The 16,710-nt window shown below is 39.6% G+C and overlaps 1 protein-coding gene across 1 annotated transcript in view; it reads left to right on the top strand.

Moving 5' to 3' along the window:
* The first annotated feature begins 942 nt into the window (after positions 1-942).
* Positions 943-16,710, top strand: part of POLR3B (RNA polymerase III subunit B) — a 115,935-nt gene continuing 100,167 nt past the window's right edge. The window contains exons 1-6 of the mRNA XM_008527009.2: positions 943-1,205; positions 4,726-4,758; positions 8,116-8,172; positions 8,257-8,321; positions 10,663-10,738; positions 13,382-13,482. Of these exons, the coding sequence (XP_008525231.1) occupies positions 1,134-1,205; positions 4,726-4,758; positions 8,116-8,172; positions 8,257-8,321; positions 10,663-10,738; positions 13,382-13,482 (404 nt within the window). The 5' untranslated portion in view covers positions 943-1,133. The remainder of the gene's footprint in view (positions 1,206-4,725; positions 4,759-8,115; positions 8,173-8,256; positions 8,322-10,662; positions 10,739-13,381; positions 13,483-16,710) is intronic.

Raw genomic sequence — 16,710 nt, forward strand, 5'->3', positions numbered from 1 at the left:
TTGGCATCTACCCAAACTGAACTTCCAAACTAGTTAAACAATCGTTGGTATCTTTCGCCTTGTTTTTTCCGAGAGGATTTCTTTTCCTATTGATTTGTATAAGTTCATTTTAAATTAGGGATACCAAGACTTTGTCTTCTACCAACTCGTGTTTTTAAGAAACTCTACTCATGGTGATTTTTAAAAATCTGTTTAGAAAATTTTAAATTTTTCATGGAATCATGGAACTATGGTTAGAATTATATTATCAAATCTATGAATATTTTCCTTTACAATTTCTGACTGTTGCCATCATCGAAGGCCTTCACCACCTCAATGTTATGAAATTTTCACTTATGTTTTCTTCTAAAGTTAACATTTAAATATTTAATCTATATAGGATTTATTTAGATGTATCTTTTTTCTAAATGACTAATCAGCTGTTCCAACGTCATTTATTGGATAATCCACCGTTCCCCTACTGATTTAAAATGTCTTTTCATTCTAAATTTCTCGACGAGCTGGTATTTATTCTTGGATCTTCCCTCTAATCCTTTTCTAGTACAGCACTGTCTTAATTACTGTCCTGTTAGGCTCTACTCTCTAGTGAGTTAATTCCTCCTCACTTTATGGTCATTTTAATGGTTGTATAATATTCTATCACATACGTACCATAATTTTTTTAACCAATCCCCTGCTACTAGGCATTTGGTAAGTTTTCTGTTTTTCCACACTACATGTGTAGTTTCGGACTGAATTAAATGAATTCTCTGCCTCCGTGGCTCAAGCTGCGCAAATTATCGGTTTACTCGTTTCTTTGAATTACTTAAAAAGTTACAACCAATATGCTTTATTGGTCTTAATCATGGGATAATTGGCAAAGAATCTATCAGCTGGGGTTTAGGATTACTCGGGCGAGACCTCCGAGCGACACCAGGGGGCGCAGTTCCCCAGCTTCGCCTCAGCCACATCCGGGTTCCACTGCAGGTTCGAGCAGCGTGCAGGCGGAACCTTTCTGTCGCGCCTTCCATTAACTTGTGCGGCGGGGACCATTTAGGCCTTCACGCCCCGCTCTCCACGGGCGCTGCAGTTTGCTTGGGGCAGGGAAGGCGGGTGTGGGGGTTCTGTTTGCTTCTTCCTTTGTCGTGAGCAGCATGGACGTGCTGGCGGAGGAGTTTGGGAGCCTGACTCCGGAGCAGCTGGCGGCGCCCATCCCGACTGTAGAGGTGAGGGCCGGGCGCGCGGGGAGCGGAAGGGGCCGGGACGAGTCCTCAGGGGGCGTTGCCCCGAGAGCTCTCGCCACGGAGGGCTGCGGCCCGCGGCTTCTGCGCATGCTCAGTACTCCGCGCATGCTCAGGCAGCCACGTGGTGGAGGGGGGCTCCTTTCCCCAGCCGGCCGCCGCGTGCGCGTGGAAGGCGCGAGTTCTGCCGAGTTGTCAGCTGCCACGCGGCCCTCGGGTCGGACCCTTTTCACTGGTCGCGTGTGTCAGGGGAGGACTGGTCCTCGCCCACCTGGGGGAACATATTGCATCTTCTCAGGCTTAGAGAGGACAGGGAGGTGCAGGGAGCTTAGGCCGCTTTGATGGGGTCCCGTAGCAGCCTGTGGTGGTCAAACCAAGTCGTCTGAATTGCAGACCAGTTTTCCTCTCTTTTAACTTGGAATTCAAGTTTGGGCTGCAGGAGTATTTTAATCACCCTGGAAACTTACCCAAAATTTTGCCTAGGTGTTTTCTGGGGAGTAGCCCCATCGCTGCCATCCGATGATGAGAAATTAAGGATAACTGCCTTACCGTGAGCTGCCTGATGTTGTTCAGCTGGTGACATAATTTTATTTTCTGGAAAGCCACGTGTTATAACCTCTCTGGGCCTCAAAATCTTCCTTGGTATGGAATGAGGGACTGGAGAAATGAGGCTTGAAACAATAGGCGAGAGATTCCAGGCAGAGGGAAGAGGACTCTTTAAAACCCCGTAGGCAAGGCTGGCTGATGTTTTTGAGGAGCTAAAATCCAGTAGTACTAGAGTGGAGAAGGGTAGAGGAGAGCTGAAAGGTGGAGGAGAGGTAAGGGTCCTGATTATGCAAGGTTTTGTTAGACATGTGAGGGAGCAGTGAGATGCTGTTGAAGGGTTTAAGCAGAAGAGTGATGTGATCAGTGAGTCTATTATAAGAACCTCTTTATAATCATTTGGCGGGTTAATGAGGTCGAATTATAATCAGTCCATCAAATTCAATCTGTGAGTGCCTGCAATACACTGCTGATCGTCATCAGGCAATATTGGATTTTTAACTCTTGAAGAGTTAATATTAAGAGCACTTATTGTGATCTAGGCTCTGTTTAAACAGGCCTTACGTTATCTAATTCTCTGAAATAAGCACTGTTTTTACCACATTTTGCCAATTAAGATTTTTGAGACCCAGAAAGGTTAAGTAACTAACCCAGTGTCAGAAGGCTGCCAAATGGCCGATCTGGAATGTGGGCTCTGGAAGTCTGACTCCAGAGTGTTCGTCCTTGACTGCTAACTGGATTCCTTCTCCAGAGAGCTGAAAGAATAAGCCTAAAGGATTTATATTTCTTGCCTGAATTTGCCCAGCTATGAAGGGACCAAAACCACAGTTCGAGTCTTCTGATTTAGGAATAACAGTTCCCTTTCCTGGCCCTCTTCCCAAGCCACATCCCATCTTAAGGGTCCCGCCTACTAAGTCTACTCAAGTCTGAGACTTCATTCCTGCTCTTCTCCCACGTCTGAGTCACTGTCATCTACTAACGAGGCTCCTGATTTGTCCCCACTCCAATCTATTCTCTCCTCTCAGCCATCGGTTTAAACACAGAACACACAAATACGACCGTATTGTTCCCTTGGTTAAAATTCTTCAGTCTCTGCCTATTGCTCTTGGGCAAAATCTAAAGTCTTTACCATGTTTATAAGGCTTTCCTCAGTCTAGGCACTGCTTACTTCTCCAGCCTCTTTTTCTATCTCCCGCCCATCCCTGAGATCTTTCTTCTCTTCTTTTATAGTTCTTTCTGATCTTTCTTTTATTCCTCTTTGTAGACTTACATACAATAAGTGCAGGAATAATAAGTGTTCCATTTCATTAGTTTTCACAGTCATGTATACCCAAACAGCTACCACCCAACACAAGATACAGAACATTTCCATCACCCCAGAAAGTTCCCTTTTCAGTCCCACCACTTGTTGAATTCTAGCGTCATTGATTAGCTTTGCCTGACTTTTTTTTTAAGACAATCTTTTTAGAGCTTTTTAGATTCATAGCAAAATTGAGAGGAAGGTACAGAGATTTCTATATTCCCCCACCTCACTTTATACTTGAAAAATGTTTTTACTTTCTCCAGCTTGTCTGCCTCCCTCCCTGGCCGCTTCTTCTGTCTCCTTTTCTATAGCTGCCTTGTGCCCCTCATCTCTAAATGTTGGAGTGTTCTTGATCTCACTTCATGGAACTCTTCTCCGCCTATACTCTTTAGGAAATCTCTTCCATTACTTGGCTATAATTACCATCCATTTGCTACTTTATATCTCCCTAATTGATATCTCCAGGCCACTCTTTTCCCAAGTTCCAGGCTCATATTTGTTGTTTTTTTGACATCTCCACCCCAATGTCTAATAGATATCTCAGACTTGACATGCCCCCAACCAAATTCCTGATAGCCCCTCCACACCTAAACCTGTTGCTTTGACAGCATTCCTGCTTCCTCATCTCCATAAGTGGCGACTCTGAGGTGTTATTCTTGACTCCTCTTTCTCTCAAAGTCTCTATCTAACCTATTATCAAGTCCTGTTGGCTCTAACTTCACACTGTGTCTCCCAGCTAACCGTTTCTGACTACCTGTACTGGTAGCAGCCCGGAGTATTGTAGTAAGCTCCTAAATGATCTCCCTGCTTCTAACCCTGTCTGTTCTCAACCCAGCAACTCAACCCATCATTTCACCTGATGCAATTAAAATAAGTCACATCACCATGTTGCTTTTTGCTCAGAACCTTCTCGTGCTTCTCATGTCACTCAGAGTGAAAGTCAAAAATTTTACAGTTGCTGCAAGGTCTTGCCTGATCCTTAGGCCCTTAGTGAGAAACCGAGTTTAGACTCAGTTCTACCCATTTGTCAGATTTCCCATTAGCAGATTATGGGATTCATGAAAGGTGTCTTATCATGGTAGGCTATTTACAAACCCAGGAAGGTTATAAAAAGCGGGCCAAAGAACTCCAGACCCATGGCAGTCTGCAGCTGTTTAATGTAGGAGGTGGACACCATGTGTGTCGTCCGTCTGCTGCCCTCAGATGAGCTCTGACCATGCATTAGTTGAGAGAAAATGGAAGGGAGAAAGAACTCAGGAGACCTGCGTTCCCCACCGGATTCTGAAGCTTACTCTCCTTTTCTCAAACTGGCAAACCCCATTTAACTCAGGAAGTGTCATGAGAATAAAATAATGAGGAGAAGTGCTTGGAAGCTTGATCATCAAGAAGATATTAAATTCTATTCTATTTAAGAAGTCTGTGGTGTGTACATATATATATGTATGTGTGTCTACCTGTATTTATATGCATGTACACACGCACATACATGATTTCCATAAAAGTGGTTACAATGTAAAAATTGTTCTTTTTGTTTTGGTTTATTTTCTTTTGCTTCCTATGGTAAAGTGAGTCATTTTTGGTACATTAGAGTAATTTCTTATAGAAATATTGTGGTTCCTAGCACAGAATTCTGATATTCTTATTGTTTTCCTGTTACAGGAAAAATGGAGGCTGCTTCCAGCATTTTTAAAGGTAATGAACATTTAATAATAATTAGTTATTTTTCTGGTGAAAAATCAAGAAATAAGTCTTTTTTTAAGATTAAATTTTTATCACCAAAATTTTTTGACTGTGTATAACTGTGTACCTTGCTAGGTTTTGGAAATACGAGGAATTACAAGGCGGTATCCCTGCCCATGAGGTTCTAGTTGGGGGAGTGGTAATCTAATGTTAGAGACAGGAAGTAGTGTACCTGGTGTCATGGCCGGAGAATAATACAGACTGAAGTGCTGTTGGCAAAAGAGTGATGCCACAGGTGTTCAGAGAGAGCCTCCCAAATGAAGTGAGACAAACCACATCTTAAGAGGAAAGGAGTTAACTAAGCTGAAAGGTAGGATGCAGAGAGCTGGCTTAAGAGAGCTAGCTTAATAGCGGTGCTTGAGAGGAGCCTGCCCAGGGTCTGTAGGAAACAGCGACCAGTCTGTTTGACTGGAATGGATGACTGGATAGTCCGAGGAACTGCTGAATATAAGGGTGTAGGGCTTCAGTTCCGTTTTAACGAGCTTCTTCTCAGAAGCAGGGAGTACTACAAGTGAAACACCACTTGACACCCACGCGGATGGCTGTAGTGGGAAAGAAAGATAGTAAGCGTGGATGAGGATGTAGAGAAATTGGAACCTTTGTGCTGTGCTAGTGGGAATGTAAAATGTTGCAGCCACTTTGGAAAATAGCCTGGCAGTTCCTCGAATGGTTAAACAAAGAGTTACTGTAAGATCCAGCAAGTCTGCTCCTAGGTGTCTACTCAAGAGAAATGAAAACGTATGTCCGTGCAAAAACTTGTACACAAATGTTCATAGCAGCATTATTTATAATAACCAAAAAGTGGAAACACCCCAAATGTGTGTCAACTTATGGATGGATACATAAAATGTGGTATATCCGTATAATGGAATATTATTGGGCAATAAAAAGAAATCAAGTGCTGATACTTACCACAACATGAATAATCTTGAAGGCATTATGCTAAGTGAAAGAATGGAGACTTGAGGGGCTGGCCCCGTGGCCGAGTGGTTAAGTTCGCGCGCTCCGCTGCAGGCGGCCCAGTGTTTCGTTAGTTCGAATCCTGGGCGCGGACATGGCACTGCTCATCAAACCACCCTGAGGCAGCGTCCCACATGCCACAACTAGAAGGACCCACAACGAAGAATACACAACAATGTACCGGGGGGCTTTGGGGAGAAAAAGGAAAAAATAAAATCTTTAAAAAAAAAAAAAAAGAATGGAGACTTGAAAATTTTTTCAATTAAATTTTGTTGACTTAGTTCTGTGTTATCAGCAGAGGGGAGAGTGCTGGAAGATGATCCTGGGAGAGCTGTCAGGGCCGTATTTCTGACCCAAATTGGAAGCTATTTTAAAGATTTTTGGCTTTTTTTCTGACAGTAATAGGAAACTATTAAAGAATTTTTAAGTAGAGGAGTGACCAGGAATGAAATAAAATGATAGGTCAAGGAAAGGTTTTTTTAAATATTTAAAAAAGGGTGTATAATGTATCTTTTTTATATAAAAATATATCTTCATATTATTTATATATTTATATATTTTGTATTATAAAATTTAAATTTTATAAATTTAAACTTATAAATAATGAATTTATAAAATTTATATTATAAATCTATTTTTATATATTTATATATATAAACTATATATTTTTTATATAAAAGTAATTATAACTTGTTTTTAAAGGAACTATACGTAAGCATAAGAGAAGGAGTGGTATTTATGATTCAAAAAAGAGGATGTCATCGATGGCACACAGTCCAAGAAGAGAGAGAAAACTTAGTAGAGACATAAGACTGTGGTTATTTCATTCATTCATTCAGTCTTGCATTAATTCATTTAAAGTTGGGCAGACTTTCTTGAAATATACTTGTCCGAGAAGGAAAGTGTAGAGATTTTAATATGTAACTGAAGACAGGAACGCAAAGCTTGTAAGGCTACCAGTGCTCTTGGCCAACAGAATCAAGGCTCAGAATGTTAGGCTGGGATGACAACAGTGCAGAGGGACAAATATAAATCCTGGTACTTAGTTTTGCACAAGTACCAAATGGGGTGTGCTTAACTTAATAACATTTTTTTGTGAAGATAAAATTACCTTTTGAGTTTTAGTTGATGAGCCATAAATGTGGGCTGTTTCTTTAATAGCAGTGGTATAATATCCAGAATGAGGGAGGTGGCAGCCCCCTGTACACTGGTCAGACTGTCCAGAATGTTGTCAGTGAGTTCAGGGTGCTCATCTTAAGAGGAACATGGACAAACTGGAGCAAGTCCACGAGGAGGCCGTTGGCTGCTGAAGGGTCTGGAAGACTTGCATGGGAGAAATAGTGAAGGGCCTGTTCAGCCTGGAAGTGAGAACGTGAAAGAGTGATGTGATAACTGAATGGACTGTCCTAGAACATTTATTTTCTCCAGAAGAGACAATTAAGTCCATGGGGTGGAAACTGGAGGAAGGCAGACCTCAGGTCATTATAAGATTGAATTTTTTCCCCATCAATCAGGACTCCTTCAAAATGTGATGGTTGCTTTGTAAGCCAGTGAGATCCCCAATGAGGAAGTGTAATTAAAGCAAAGGTTCTATGATTATTGGTTAGGAATGTTCTAGAAGTGTTGAACTAATTGTGTTTGAAAATTAATGTAAAGAAAATGAACATGCACAGTCCTTTTAAATCTTAAGATTTTGGAGTCTGTGTGTTTGTTGTTCCAGCGTTTTCCATTACAGCACACAGTACTATCTGTGCAGACATTTCTGACTTCTGAGATGAAAAGGAGGTCACTCTTAGCTGGTATCTGATCTTCAGTTCCCTGAGTTTCAATTTAAAATGCAATTATTTTCAGTTTTCTTAATAAAGATCTTTATTTTTTCCCACTTCATTCTTCTATAAGTGATATAAATAGCCAGAGTTTGGATATGTGAAAATCATGAAATTGCCCATAAGGGAGAAAGATAAAGAATATAATAGGCATTTTTTGAGGGTTGAAGAGATAATGCTCAATTGCTATATTTGTTTCTTGGATTTTTTTGAAAATTCAAAGTATGCAGAGTAAATCCTGCCTTATTTATTAACTTGAGGGAGTCATTAGGTATATTCGAATACTCCTATCTTGAACTCCAAAGATCAGGTTGCTTCTCAGGAGGAAAATTTGAGGGTGTACTAGTAAGATGGAGGAGAAATTCAAGGAGGGTACATAAATGTGAAGTTTTACTAAATAAAAGTCAGGGATTGTTTTTCTCACTTTGGTTTTGAGAAAAATTTGATGATCACCTATTATTGGAGTCTGTTATATAATCTGCTACTTTGTTGCTAACCTACCTTTTACTTTTTATCTGTTTAGGTTAAAGGCCTTGTGAAACAGCATATAGATTCGTTTAACTATTTCATTAATGTAGAGGTAAGCATCAGATCTTAGAAATAGACGTAGCTAGGAATTGATTGGAAGCCAGAGTCTTTACTACTGTTGTTCTTTCCACTGCAGATAAAGAAGATCATGAAAGCCAATGAAAAGGTTACCAGTGATGCTGACCCCATGTGGTACTTAAAGTAAGGAATCAACTGCTGTTAATTGGCTCTTTTGATTCTATCTAAGATTTTTTAAAGTGAATGTAGTTGCTATCAAAACTCTTTAAAATAATTTTCATCTGTTTAATAAGTTAACTGTCAAGTGCTCAGTTTTTAATTGTCACTATCAAGTACTCAATTTTTAGTTGGTAAACTATAACAAGTAGAGTTTGTTTGAGAAGTTACTGAAACTATTAGGTTTTAAATTTTTTTAAAACAATTTTAGATGTAGAGAAAAATTACAAAAGTAGTACAGAGTTCCTTCCCCCAGCTTATCCTAATACTATCATCGTACATAACCAAAGCACAGTTAGCAGAATGGAGAAGTTAGCATTGATAAAATACTATCCACTAATCCGGAGATCTTACTAAAGTTTTCCCATTAGCGTCCTTTTTCTGGTCCAGGATTCAATTCAGGGCCCTACGTTGTGCTTAGGTGCCATGTCTCCGTAGTCTCCTCCAGTCTGTGCCAGCTCCTCCAGCTTCCCTGGTCTTTCAGGACCTTGACGCTTTTGAAGGATTCTGCTCAGTTGTTTTGTGGAAGATCCTTCGATTTGTGTTTGTATGATGTTTGCTTATGATTAGATTGGATTATGGATTTTTGGCAAGAATACCGTAGAAGCGATGTTTTGTCATTTTCACTGCATCATATCAGGGAGTGCAGAGGTCAATATATTTTATTACTAGTGATTTTCACTTTGTTCACTTGATTAAGGTAGTATCTTCCAAATTTCTCCACTGTCAAGTTGCTATTTTTCCTTTTGTAATTAAGAAGTATCTTAGGGGGAGATCCTTTGAGACTATGCAGATATCTTATTTCTCATCATATCTTATCCACTAATTTTAGCATACATTGATGTTTCTTACCTATAACTGTTATTGCTGTGATGTTTGCCTAATGGGACCCTCTATTTCCATCATTCCTTCTACATTAATATTGGAATTCTACATAAGGAAGAGATTTTTCTTCCCTTCATTTATCTATCTATAATTTTATTTATGTCAGTATGAATTCATGGATATTTATTTTATTCTATGGATCCTAATCCAGTACCGTCATTATTGTGTGGCTCAGATTGCATGGGAAGATTCTTCACGTTGACTCCTGTGTCCTTTCAACACGCTCCTGTTAATATTTCAAGCACCCCTTTGCTTTTTGGCACCATGAGCTGTGGTTCATCTGGTATTTTCCCTGTTCCAGCCTGGAATCAACTGTTTCTCCAAGGAGCCCTAGTATCTCTTATTGGAGAATAGTTTTTAGAAATTAAGGTATGGATACTGAAGCCTCCATAGACAGAGCTAGGAAATATATGTGTGTATACTAACACGTGCATACACACGCACCTGTATTTCTATAGCCTCTCCTCTTTTATACATATTAAAAACCATGCATACTGATACCCCTGATTGTAATCCAACTCTACAAGACTCATTCTAACCTCCTGTCTTTCCTTCTTTGTAGCTTCTATCCCTGACAGTGAGAAGCCTAGATCATTATCCACGCTATATTTACTTAGTTATTCAGTCCTAGAATATACATAAAGTAGTTTCAGAATTGTTCATTCATGCCTCTGTGAGAGTGAAATTTACTAAATGGAGTAAAATATTGGTATACCACTTTTGTATCTTTACGGTATCGACTCAAAATGCAGTTTTCCAAAGTTACTTTGATCAGTCTTCTGTCACACCTTTTCAGTGCAGTTATGTTATGAATTTGTGATGCAGTAATGTTTGTGTTCCATTTGGGTTCCCCCTGCATCCTGATTGATTTTAATTATGCATTTATTTTTTGGGTATCTGAAACACTATTATGATTGTACAAGTTAGACCTATAGAAAAAAGTATGTTAAGGAAATTGTCACTCCCCTCCCAATTCCTTCCACCTTCTTCCCAGGTACTTCCTGTAGGTAACCAATCTCATTAGTTTCTACTTTCTCCTTCCCATGTTGCTTTTGTACAAATGAGCATATATATTTTTTCCCCTTATATCCCCTTTCTTAACATGAATGATAGCTTACTGTAGATACTCTTTTGCACTTTGCTTTTTTCATCAGGTATCATTTTTAGGAGCTGTATTTCCAGTATTTTTGTAAGGAGATGTGCAGTAATTTTTGAAAAGAATTTTTGATAGCTTTCCAAAGGAGGGAAAATACTATCTGTACCGTCACTTCAAGAAGATCTCCAATTATAATTTTAAATTTGTCATCCTTAGCGAGATAAGCATTTGTCAAAGTATAATCCTTGTATTTGGGAGGAAAATAGCTTGTCTGTTTATTTGTCCTTTGAGGGGGTATCGTTGGTAATGGAATAATTTGCTTTTCAGATATCTTAATATCTATGTCGGGCTTCCTGATGTGGAAGAAAGCTTCAATGTGACTCGACCAGTGTCCCCTCATGAGGTAATCCTCAACCTTACTTTAATTGGATTTGTTTGCTTTTAGTCAAACAGTCTGTGCCCTTAATATTTATTCTTAAAAGATTTAAAAACAGGAGAAAAAGTCTTATGAGGCAAAGACAACCAAAATAAATAAGCACCTGTATAATACTGTAATATATTAGGAAGCAGTTCTGCACTATTTAGTTTTTCATTTAATCTTAATTAACTTGCACTGTTAATAACTGTGTTCTGTTTCTGAGCTTTTTAGCCATCTTTCCTTATGCCCCCTCGCCGGCCACTTTGCCTGGCGTGGTGAGCTGCTCGTCGCACGGGGTACTTGTTTAGCACATTTTTGAGGGTCAACAGGCAATGTGTCAGGCAGAGGAGCCTGAGGACTGGGAGCTCACAGTCTAATAGAAGAGATGGATGCGAAGAGAATTTAAATACCAGGGTTTTGACAGAGCTACAGACAAAAGCCTATAGAACAGGCCTAGTTATTGGCTTTTAATAGATTCTAGCTTTCTTTTCAAATTCATCCACTTAATGTCCATAATTTGGAATTGATTTGGGAAAGGAAATGATTTTTGTAGCTATGTCTGGTTTGTGCCAATGTAAGGCTAAAATGGCAATTAGAGAACGTAGCACAGGAATCTTTATTAAGCAACAAGTAAGGTATTAGAGTCTTGTGGCTGTCTGAACAAGGTTAAACAGGAAGCATGATCAAGTGACCAGACATTTGTAGGGGCGAATTTTGGTATTAGTCACCAAGTGTTGATTGAACATTTATTTTGTGCCGCAGCATTGAGACATACCAGAGAAATGAGACACAGTATCTTTCCTCAAGGAGTTCATAGTCTTGTGGGGAGATTAAAATAGCAAACATGTGAGACAGACACACCAGGGACTGCAGACTTGAGTGCTCAGAAGTGTCAGGTAGATGAGGTCCATATGTGACGTTGTGTTGAATATGCAGTGGTGAGGACTGGAGTGTTGGAAAGTGCGTGCCCCACTTTGGCTTTTCCTACCTCTGTTTTGCTAGAACTTTCCAATTTTTCAAGAACTAAGCAGCCAGTTAGCAATTTCCAAGTCGTCTTCTAAACTCTGTTATTGAATTCAGAGAAGGAGGAAGACAAAGTAGTTTCAAGTAGTTCGAGAAAGCTGAGGCTACAATTGTCAGTATAATTATTCTTCCTGATATTGAAAAAAGCTACATGGGTATTACCACAATTAGAGAGAGAGGGTGCAGGGATTACTGAGGGATTTTTGACTCGTGGAGAGATGGGCGAGTGGGAGAGCAGGAGGGTGGGCAGTCACGGGACCTGCAGCACGGTTGGCAGGGTGCAGCTACTGCAGACTGGACCAGCACAGCCCTATTCCTGCAAAAAGAGAGAGACTGAGAAAGACAGAGGGAGCTACAGGGATCGTTTGGGGCCTAGGGAATGGATCCCCATTTTTACCACATTGGCTGAGTTTCATTGCCATTTGAAGGGATAAGTTTGTTAAAATCCATGAATGTTTGCCTATCATGGGCATTACTTTAGTTTTGTTAATAAAATTGAGATAATATTTATATAATAGCTGTATACCAAGATACCTTTCTAAAAGTATATATTTATACTCATGGGAATTAAAATTATTCTCATCCTCATTTTATATGCTAGGAAACTGAGATGCAGAAGGGTGATTTAAAACTTAATTGGTATAGCCAGAATTTGACCACAGGCAAGACAGTCCGCACTCTGAACGACTGTGCCACCCTGCCTTTGCTCCGACCTGAAGGAGAGGGCTTGATCTAATTGAATATAAGATAAACAATTTTTATTGGTTAATAATAGGGATATCTGGTATTTTTAAATCCCAGGCACAGTTAAAAAGGCTGGAAAAAATTTAAATCTTAACTATTTTTGGTTCAGTAGCAGCCAGAGAGAGGATTCAGTACTTATAAATTGCATGGTGGATGTTTAGAGAAATTCTCTTTTTGAGACTACAAGTCACCTGATGACCATCAATATAATGGGAAAGTCATTGGAAGATTTTGATGGGGTTTCCTATGTTTATCATGGCTGAGGCATGGGCATCATTTCGAGAGTCACTGCCATGTAAAGCTAAAGCACACACCAATGTCTAAAGTTCCACAAATGATTCAGGAATTATTAGAATGACATGATGAATGATTTGTGCTATAGCATATCACTTGCTAAGGAATTTTGTCATATAGTTTATTTGGAGAAGAAAAGGAAGTATAGTTTAAATTTTTTAGTTCGTGTATTTGTATACTTTAGTTATTATACTGGTTAACTGTTTTGAATAAGCCAGCCACATTGGTTACCTTCCATGGACCCATTTGCAAGGAACAATCTAATTGTTTCAAAGATGTGGCAGCAGACTGGTGATGGTGTCAGATCAGTGAGAATTTAGTGTTCCATTCCTGGGCTGGCAGGGCCAGGGATGCTGTGGCGATGTCTAGATCAATAGCTGGTGTTGCTCCCCTCAAGAAGATGGTAGGCTCATAACTCCCAGTGTCCTAAGGCAGCACATGGAACAGCTCAGTGTTCTGTGGAGAGATCACAAGTGGGCTGTATTTCTACTAGACACAGAGCTCTTGGACCCTGCCAGGACCCTTTCTGTTCCCGCGAGGAGCAGTGACTGTCTGACTGTATTTCAGTGCCGTCTGCGGGACATGACGTACTCGGCCCCCATCACAGTGGATATTGAGTATACCCGAGGCAGCCAGAGGATCATCCGCAACGCCTTACCCATTGGCAGGTGAGAAATGACGTCCGTGTTGGAGCCACGCTGTGTGCATTCCAGCCCTGTGATGTGACCTTGAGCAAGTACTGAAGTTCTCTGCCCCATTTCCTCACCTGAAAAATGTGGGAAAGGGTGCCACTTCATGGGGTTATTTAATGGATTCCATGAGCCAGCACAGGTAAAGCACTGGGAGCAGTGTCCAGCGTATAGTTGTGGTTATTAGTTTTGAATTGTGAAATCTTTTCTGTAAAGTTAAGGGGAATGCTTCCATTCCCTCCTGTGACTCCAGGCAGTTCGGAGCATTAGGTAAGGTAGCATTTCAGTGAACTCTCCTGGGCTGGTCTTCTTGATGGATTCATGTATCTTTTAAGTTTGAGTTTTCCTGGAAGTTTGAGTGTTTCCCATGTAGCAGTATTTAAGGGAGAAGTTACTTATTGCCCAGAACAAGCTAGGAAATGATAGCCAGCATTAGCTAGCATTTTTGCAGTCTGCTTTTCCTAATTAGAGAAATATATTGACTCTCCTATAGAAATGGACATAACCCACATTAATAATAATAATAATAATAATAATAATGCTTAATAATGATATTGGACTTTAAACTTACTCCAAATAATTCCCATTCAAGTGTTTTCCCCTCTTCAAAAGTGCTAGAAGCTTAATAAACAGTCCATTCGTTCAACAAATATGCACCAGCTTCCTGTCATTTGTCATGCACTGTGCTAGGTACTCAGGTAAACAGAAGATAGTTAAGATACAGCTCCTGTCAGCTCCCGTAAATCCCAGCTGCCAGGGAAGGCAGGCTTAAGTAACTATGGCACCACTGGGTAAGTACTTGGATAGAGAAGTCCAGAATACTGTGGGAACACACAAGTTTAGCAAATCCTTCCCCAATTTCTCCTAAGGAAGGGGCTATTTGTATTGTTTCTCTCCTCATTCTTCAGTAAGGAAGATAAGTAGGGATATTAAAATGTTAATCTTTGTTGTAGCAGGACAGTTTATCAGTGTTAAGATGAGAGCTTTTCTCTTTCTTATATGTGGGCCACACTTGTGTCCAGTTAAATCTGGACCACTGCTAAATTCTTACCCAGATGAGGTAAGGAAGATGTGAAGGAAAGACTGGAGAGATAGGAGCACAACCAAAGTAGTTGGTAAGATTTAGGGTTCAGATCCAGGTTAAAGAGAAGGCAGGGAAGGGCGTGAATGTAGCTAGTATTTGTTGTATACCTACTGTGTGCCAGCTGCAGTGATGGGTGATTTCATTGGTTAGCCCTGCATTCATAAAAATGACCTCTGTTAATTAGAATGGTTATATGTAGCATGCACTACCTACATTAAATACATTATCTCATTTAATTGTTTTTATCTAAAAATTTTAGTTTAATCCAAATAACATTTGTACATGGTAACAAACCCAGTAGTGCATAAGAACATTTGATACAGAGCAGTAGTCTTCCTCCCAAACCTTCCTCACCCCGGTCCCCTTCCCAACCTCATAACCATTTCTGTTATTTTTCTGGTGGTTATCAAGTCTATAACTTTAAATGCTTTGCTTATACCTTTATTTCTTGATACATCGATTTTAGACACTATTTATTGACTCCTAATAAAGGTGTGGATTAGCTTATCTCTGTCACCCCCTGTCCTCCTTCCTTCCTCCTCTAAATTTTGTTTCTTATTTTTAATCCTTCTTATGGGTACTGTGGTCATTTTACTATTCCTATATCTTAGTGTTTTGATTTCCTTTTGTGTAAAGTGAGGATATTTCTATCCCTACCTTCCCATTATGGTTTCTTTTTTAACCTATGGGTTACTTAGAAGACTGTTTTAAAATTTCCGAATTGGTGCTTTATGTCAGTCTTTGCAACTTTATGGAGACCTGTTTCTTTTCATACATGTTTCAGGTGTGTTTGGAAGCAAGGGGTAGTCTCTGGTTGCGTCCTTGTCTATGTTTTTCCTTCAGATTGAGCTTGCTAATTGTGTTCTTTAGATGTTATGTATCTTCACTGATATTTGATTTTTTCGTTCTCAGTTACTGGTAGAGATGTGTTAAAATCTCCCACTATGGTGGCAAATGTATGCATTTCGCCTTACCTTTTTGTTTATTTTTGCTTTTTGAAGTTATGGTATTAGATGCATAGAATTTAGAATTTTTAGGTCTTTCTGATGAATTGAACCTTTTATTATTATGTGTTTATTTTCTTTCTCTCTTGTAATATTTTTTGCCTCAAAATTTATTTTGTCTGCTCTTAATATAACCACATCTGCTTTCTTTTGGTTATTTTTATGGCATATCGTTTTTAAAATCCTTTTCTTTCTAATCTTTCTATGTCTGTAGTTTTTTGTTTTTTTTTTTAAAGATTGGCACCTGAGCTAATATCTGTTGCCAATCTTTTTATCTTCTTTTTCTCCCCAAATCCCCCCAGTACATAGTTATGTATTCTGATTGTAGGTCACTCTGGTTGTGCTAATGTGGGATGCCTCCTCAACATGACTGGATGAGCGGTCCCATGTGCGCGCCCAGGATCCAAACCGGTGAAATCCTGGGCTGCTGAAGCAGAGCATGCGAACTTAACCACTCCGCCACGGGGCCAGCCCCTGTCCATATGTTTTAGCTACATTTGGAGTAAACTGCATATGGCTAGATTTTTAAAAACTTTACCTGACGGGGATAGCCCTGTGGCCAAGTGGTAAAGTTCACGTGCTATGCTTTGGCAGCCCAGGGTTTTGCCGGTTCGAATTCTGGGCACGGACATGGCACTGCTCATTAAACCACGCTGAGGTGGCATCCCACATGCCACAACTAGCAGGACCCACAACTAAAAATATACACCTGTGTACAGGGGTCTTTGGGGAGAAAAAGGAAAAACAAATCTTTAAAAAAAAAAATTTACCTGAGAATGTAGTCCATTTACATTTATCATGTTACTGATGTATTTGGATATACTTCTGTCAACTTATTTTGTACTTTAAATTTGTCCAGCTTGTCATATATTTCAGTTTTTTTCTCTTTTTGCCTTTTGGATTAATGGAAGTTTTTTTTTTCCTTACTCTCCCTCAAGAGGTTGAAAGTTGTATACAGTATTTCTGATTGTTTATGTTTAGTTTATAAATTTTAAAATACATACTTAACAAAGTTTGAAAATAATCAATATCTTTATTCTCCTCCTGGAAAGAACAAGGACCTTAGAGAGCTTTGACTTGTTTATGTGCCTTTGTTGTGCCAAATTTTAGTTCTACCTT

Source organism: Equus przewalskii, chromosome 29 (assembly GCF_037783145.1).
Source record: "Equus przewalskii isolate Varuska chromosome 29, EquPr2, whole genome shotgun sequence".
NCBI classification, from domain to species: Eukaryota; Metazoa; Chordata; class Mammalia; order Perissodactyla; family Equidae; genus Equus; species Equus przewalskii.